Below are 7248 nucleotides of genomic sequence, written 5' to 3'. Positions count from 1 at the left end.
TGGGTAAACAAACAAAGACTTCTTTTAAACCTAAGTACAAGGTTTCTTCCGATAGACTAGTGCAGTTACTACACATGGACTTATTTGGCCCCTCAATGACAAAAGGTTATGGTGGTAACTACTATGATGTTATTATAGTAGACGATTTTTCGAGATATACTTGGACTCTATTCTTATTTCATAAGAATGAGGCATTCAAAGCCTTTAGAATTTATGCTAAAAGAGTTCAAAATGAAAAATCACTAAAAATTGCTACTATAAGAAGTGATCATGGGAGAGAATTTCAAAACTCTTCGTTTGAAGAATTCTGTGATGATCTTGACATCAATCACAATTTTTCTGCTCCTAGAACACCACAACAAAATGGAGTTGTAGAGAGAAAGAATCGGTCTTTAAAAGAACTGGCTCATACAATGTTGAATGACACTAGCCTCCCAAAATATTTATGGGCTGATGCAGTAAGTATTGCATGTTATATTTCAAACTAAGATCTTATAAGACCAATTCTTAAGAAAACCCTCTATGAACTCTTTAAAGGTAGAAAACCAAACATTTATCATTTTCATGTATTTGATTGTAAATGCTTTGTTTTAAATAATTGGAAAGATAACTTAGGCAAGTTTAATACAAAAGCTGATGAAGGTATCTTCCTAGGCTACTCTCTTACGAGTAAAGCTTATAGAATTTTTAATAAAAGAACTCTAGCCATGGAAGAATCTTTTCACGTATCTTTTGATGAAACCAATCTTGTGATAAAGGATAGGTTAACTCTTGATGAAAAGGACTTGTCAAGTTCCCCATCTAATGAAAAGTCTATTATTGATTCTATAAATAAATATGAGCATTTGAAAATGGATGATAATCTATCCTCTCAATAAAAGTATATTCACTCTGATTTACCAAAAGAATGGAGAACTCATCAAGATCATCCTATTGACGACATCATCGGTGATATTAGCAAGGGTATTACTACCCGTTTAATGCTAGAAGATGTGTGTCTTAACAAGCCTTCATCTCTCAAATAGAACCCTCCAAGATTGATGATGCAATCAAGGATGAACACTAGATTCTTGCAATGCAAGAAGAATTAAACCAGTTTGAGAGAAATGAAGTTTGGGAACTTGTTCCTAGACCTAACTATAGGCATCTTATAGGAACTCGTTGGGTATTTCGTAATAAATCTGATGAAAATGGTATTATTGTTAGAAATAAAGCTAGACTGGTAGCCTAAGGATACAATCAGGAAGAAGGTATAGACTATGTTGAAACCTTCGCTTCGGTTGCTAGACTTGAAGCTATTAGGCTATTACTTGTATATGCATGTTCTTTAAACTTTCAGCTATATCAAATTGACGTAAAAAGTGTTTTTCTCAATTGATATACTCAAGAAGAAGTTTTTATAGAACAACATCCTAGGCTTAAATATTACAAACATCCTTCTCATGTTTACAAATTAAAGAAAGCTCTTTATGGCTTGAATCAAGCTCCACGTGCATGGTATAATCGTCTAACAAATTATCTACTTGAAAATGGATTTACCAAAGGAAAGGTCGACACTACACTCTTTATAAAGAAAATAAATTATCATACTCTTGTGCAAATTTATGTAGATGATATTATTTTTGGTTCTACTAATGAGGTTTTGTGTAGTGATTTTGGCAAAATGATGCAAGGAGAGTTTGAAATGTCCATGATGGGGAAGTTGAATTACTTCCCTGGATTACAAATTAAAGAACTTGATAATGGAATTTTTGTAAGTCAATCCAAGTATTGCAGAGATTTGCTGAAATTTTTTTATATGGAAGACTGCAAGCCAATAGCTACTCCTATGGGATCTGGTACTTACATTGATATAGATGAAGCTGGACAATGCATTGAAATATCAAAGTATCGAGATATGATTGGATCTCTTTTATATTTAATTGTCGGTAGACCTGATATCATGTTTAGTGTATGTCTATGTGCATGCTATCAATCTAAACCAAAAGAATCACACTTAGTTGATGTTAAGAGAATCATGAAATATCTTAAAGGCACAACTGACGTTGGATTGTGGTATCCAAAAGGAAGTATATGTGATTTAGTTGGTTATTCATATTTTGCTGGATGCAAATCTGAGAGGAAAAGTACAAGTGGTACTTGTCATATTTTAGGAAATGATTTAGTCTCTTGGTCTTGCAAAAAACAAGCATGTGTTGTCCTAAGCATTGTTGAAGCTGAATATATAATAACATGTAGTTGTTGTGCGTAAGTGTTGCGGCTTCATCCTTCAAAAGCCCAAATCTCTCGAACCCAAAAACCTAAAACCTTCAAAAGCCCGATCCATGGCATCTTCTTCAAGAACAAAGAAGCAACGCACTAATGTGACTCAAAAGAAGTAAGGGACTTCATCCTTGGAGTCTAACCCTCTAGATTTTGTCAAGACTTCTCGCAAACGATGAGCAACGCAAAGTCTTCGAAGAACACTTCCATGGACGAACCATCTTTACTCCAAAATTCGATAATGTTGGAAACTTTGAGTTTGAAGATTTTCTTTTCCCTTATCTTTTACAGCAACAAAACCTTTTCGATTTTTTGCTATGAAACAAATGATATTTATCCTGAACTTGTTAGAGTATTTTACTACAACTTGATCTTCCAGAAAAATCGTCTTACTTCCTTCGTAAAAGGAAAAGACATTGTTCTGGATTTAAAAAATCACAGTTCATTATGTTGTAACATATCCACTGAAGGTAGAACAACGGGTTTCGACCTTCTTTGTGAATGGGGGTGACTACGATGGAAAGGATTTCTACCATTCTCTGTGTAGAATTTCAAAAGGGGAAATAGAAATGCGTAAGTAATAGGGCTTTGGTGAGACTGCTAAGAATAGTGATATCCTATCTGAGCTATGTCATTTAGCCTAAATTTTCAAATCATTCTCAAATCAGTGACATAGAACTTCAATTGATGTATGCTATGATTATAACATCGAAATCAATTGGGCTCAAAGCCCATTGCCCTATGCAATCTTCATAACCAATATTCTTGAATATTTTGGTGTTTCTATTGCTGGTGAAGCCAAGGTATCTCTTAATCTTAGTGAAAGTCAGATTGATGTGGAAGTGATCCACAAAATGGGTTTCTCCTTAAATCCTCATGACCGCACCTATAAGCATAGAACTGATAAACCGACTGCTCTTGCTGATCAATAAGAACCTACCCCTCATAACTCTCCTGAACCTCAACCTTCTGAGTTTCATGCTCAATCTTCCTCATCTGCTGCCATGTCTTCAAATCAGATGATTATGGATGAGTTGTTTTCTCTTCGAGGCTACATCACTAACGAGATGGATGCTCATGATGCTCAGAATCAACAAATCTAGTTTGAACTTCATCGTCTCTCTTATAAGATGAGTAGCATGGACATTAATGAAGGCAACTCTGAGCCCGAGTCTTAGATTATATTTGTTGTTAGGATTTTCTGGTTGTAATGTTTTCATGGCTTTTGGACAAAATTTGCTATCATGTTGCTTTGTTGTTGTTGTTTGAACATCTTTTGTTTTATGCTATGCATTGCTATTTTTATTTATATCTTATATTTGAATATGTATGTTGTATATATATATATATATTATCTTGGAAACTCTTGGTTTTTCTTCTTTTTAATGACGTCAAAATGGAGAGAAAAGTTGGGAGAAGTGTATTTTCTGTCAAATTTCTTTCAGACACATAACTTCAAATGAAAGGGGAGCATACTTACATCATCTCAACATATCTCAAAGTATGCTGCTCTCAGAAAACTATATTGTTAAAGAAGATATTGGTTTGTCATCATCAAAAAGGGAGAGATTGTGATGTAGTTCTTTATTCCTAACATTGGCACAGTTTTGATGAAAACACTAACATCACCAAAAAGAAGAAAAACAACAATACTTAGGAAGACACTACTATATTTTTAACCTACAACCACACCTTCATTGTCTACAGTTTGAAAACCGTGGCCATAAAATACATTAGGCCACAATTTTTAGTAGTGTTGTCTTAATGGTCAATTTTTTACATTTATATAACACGTTTGTAAAACAGTGGTCTTAAATTACATTACACAATGGTTTTTCTTTTATACCCAATAGCCCAGGATTTATAAGTGTTGCCTTATCACTTTTAATAAAAACCATTCTCTATTAATTAATTTATTATTTTATTAATGATATTCTTTTATCAAAACCTTCTCTTATCACTAGCGTGTTGACAACCACTATCATGTCTGTCAACTCGCTTTCCTATTATTTATAATGTATAGTTTGTATGTCATAAATGTCAAACATAATATTTTGTGTTAAATATTTGTAATATACAATTGAATTTATTTGATTGGTGTAATGTTCTACATTAAAGACTGATAGTGATTATGTAAGAATAAAAAATAATTAACCAAATAATATGAACATATATTAGGTGGAGAGGAACATTAAGTTATATATGATTTTTTTTTGTAAAAACTAAAATATAGTGAGGACAAAATAGGGAGAACCACAAATTACACCATAATGGTTATTTTGAGTTTTCCCTTTATAAGTAGTATAGATATAGATATCTCAAACCGTTCTCAAAACCTTCCATTGGCACATTAGGAAACTCATCATCTGCTTTTTATCTTCTCTGTTTTATCTTCGTTCCATCTTCTCTATTTTATCTTCATTTCATCTCCATTTCATCATCTTTTGGGTGTCACCTTTGTTTCATCTTCTTCTCCGTTTGGTCTTCATCTTCGCCCTTTTTCAATTCCTTAGTTTTTTTTCCCTAAATCACTTTACTTAATGTATTGATTTCTTATTTCACTTTGTAATTTCATCTTCCATCTAGTTAATGTATTGATTTCCTCTTTCACTTTATAATTTAGGGTTTAGGAATTGTTTTCCTCTTCTATCAACTTCGATTAGCCAGAGTCCAAAGTAGTTTTTGGTGGATTCTATAATATTCTTGCCCATATGTACTATTGGTGAGGATGAGATTTGGTTGAGAAAATGAGCCATGACGAAACAATTGAATCCAGACTCTATGTGTGTAATTTCTCTAATTCAATTGACGAGTATGGTATGCACTATTTCAACCTCCATATTGCATATGTAATAATAATGTACCACCAATTGTAAATTCAATGCAGTTTAGTTTACATATGTACTCCTCATACAGTTTATTTTCTTGTATGTAGAAGAAAAAATGTTACCACCAATTTTATTTATTTTGAATATCTTTATTGTCTTCTGTAGGAAGTATTAGACAGCCTAAGTGGGGCTACCTTAAAAGATCTTCATAAGGCCATTAAGCTTTATGAGGAAGCATTGATATCTACTCATCCAACAACTGCATCTCCAGGTATAAGAGTTTTTCGTTAAAAGGTTTAGTCACACAAAATCTCACTCATACTCTATGCATTAGGACAGATTTACAAGTTTCATCTCGAGATACAATTATCTTGGTTTGTAAATTTATAAGTTTCTTTTCCTTAAAATTCCCTCTGTGGATTGGAATTTCATAATAACTACCGAAACTGCTATATTTGGTCATTATGAAAGGATTCTCTAGTCCCCTCCTTCATTAGTTATTAATGTTGTTTTTTATTGATTGCAGCAAAATGCAACTATAAATGATGTGTGTCTAATACCACTTGTTTTATGTACCTTATGATTAATGTATGTCTTTAACTATTTAAACTCATGTTACAGTTTATAAGACAAGATTAGTATATGTTGCCTTCCTAGCTGTGGGGACAATGTCTGATGCAGTAGTGAAGTTCAATAACAATTCTTACTACTTGCCTGTATGGTCCGTGGTCATCTTCCTAGATTTCAAGAATGTGGTACTTAATACTGCAAAGGTTTACCTTAACAACTTCATTTCCATGTTCATTTTGCTTCAATTATATATGGTTTTGTAATACTCTATAATATTATACACATTGAGTCTGAATTCAATTGAATGAGATTCTATAATATTCTTGCCTATTCCTACTTCTTTATCTTCTCAATCCGTCCAATATAATAGTCTTGTAGTTCCTCTTAAATTATTTTATAATCATATCTAGATATAGTAATTTATGATGTTGTGAGTTATATGGTTATCTAGATATAGTAATTCTTCGGTTTGTAACATGTTATCGTTTAATGTAGTGGGTCATCATGCTATCTCATTTTCAAATTGGTTTTTTGAGTCATATGTCATGTATAGCTTCATATAATTCGTCTCCTACTAACTAGACTTGGTTTTGTTGTAGAGTTCTTACCAATGTGAACGAGAGTCTTATCCTGACCTTCAGCTTGTTCAAGACCAAAGAGCCAAAGGCCAAGCTTGTTTATGCTACTTTGGAAGGTATTGTTAGAAAATAGTTGCAAATTGTAAGTGGTACCATTTATACTATCAGTTTCTCTAGTATTAAATTTACTTTCTTATTATCATATTAAGAGTCATGGCCTATTTAAGCACTTAGCATTTATTTAGTATATGATTCATTAATAAGTTAAATGAGTTACAAATGGGAGTTATAAATTATAAAGAACCATTGTTATATTCAACTTCATGTCATTTGATAAGTTAGAACTCTTCGTAGCTCTAGTATAAACAAGAGACTCCAATATTGTATCAGAGTACGCCAATAATGAAAATTTCTTACTTGTTTCAACAGGCTCCTATTAGAAGCAGATTAATTAGAATCCAATGTGACCACTTTAATTGGGGATTTAATGAGTGGCCAACCCACTTTTGATGTTGTTATTTGGATTCATCAAGAAATATACTATTGCAAACTGTCAATTCACTTTTGGTATTCCTAACTTGAAGATTGAAAGCCAAATATGCAAGACTAAGACCAAGTTAGTTATAATTATGAAGTAGTTTTGCAGGTTATTAGAATACTCATGTTTTAAAGTAATTATTGTTATTAATATCTATTAAAAAACTTTTATTCATATTTATTTAGAAAAAGGTAAAGTAGTTAAAGATTGTATATATGGTATACCAAAGGCAACAATTATCTATTTCTAAATTGGAAGTAACAGTTTTCTTGTCTATATACACAATGACCATAGTTTTAAAAGGTGTTGCCTATAAACACAAATGACAACAATTTCAAAATTGTTGCCTATGAACAAAATAGCAACTATTTTGAGCTTTCGTTTTAGACCATGGTTTTTAACCGTTGCTTTTATACTTGAAAAAAAAATCATTGCCTATTTAAAAATTACACAACGGTTTTAAATAAGTGTT

The 7248-nt window shown here is 32.2% G+C and overlaps 1 protein-coding gene across 2 annotated transcripts; it reads left to right on the top strand.

The window, feature by feature from the left end:
* LOC109325331 (beta-galactosidase 8-like) lies at positions 4584–6958 on the top strand. Of its 2 annotated transcripts, XM_019557626.1 has the most exons (6): positions 4584–4804; positions 4886–5079; positions 5256–5361; positions 5712–5863; positions 6260–6354; positions 6668–6958. In XM_019557626.1, exons 2-6 carry the CDS (start codon positions 5017–5019, stop codon positions 6687–6689), a joined length of 438 nt encoding a protein of 145 aa, XP_019413171.1. In that variant the 5' UTR covers positions 4584–4804; positions 4886–5016; the 3' UTR covers positions 6690–6958. The 2 variants fall into 2 exon arrangements, with proteins under 2 accessions (XP_019413171.1, XP_019413172.1); XM_019557627.1 differs by having other exon boundaries at positions 4584–5079; positions 6260–6380.

This window comes from Lupinus angustifolius, chromosome LG13 (genome assembly GCF_001865875.1).
Source record: "Lupinus angustifolius cultivar Tanjil chromosome LG13, LupAngTanjil_v1.0, whole genome shotgun sequence".
NCBI lineage: Eukaryota > Viridiplantae > Streptophyta > Magnoliopsida > Fabales > Fabaceae > Lupinus > Lupinus angustifolius.
Note: the sequence above shows the minus strand (reverse complement) of the source record. Positions and strands in the feature narration are given on the sequence as shown.

Excerpts from the sequence above, each read along its gene's own strand:
- LOC109325331 (XM_019557626.1), top strand. The coding sequence starts at position 5,017 with ATGACGAAACAATTGAATCCAGACTCTATGTGTGTAATTTCTCTAATT. Across the intron at positions 5,362-5,711 it reads TCCAACAACTGCATCTCCAG|TTTATAAGACAAGATTAGTA; the intron begins GTATAAGAGTTT and ends CTCATGTTACAG. Across the intron at positions 6,355-6,667 it reads TGTTTATGCTACTTTGGAAG|GCTCCTATTAGAAGCAGATT; the intron begins GTATTGTTAGAA and ends TTGTTTCAACAG.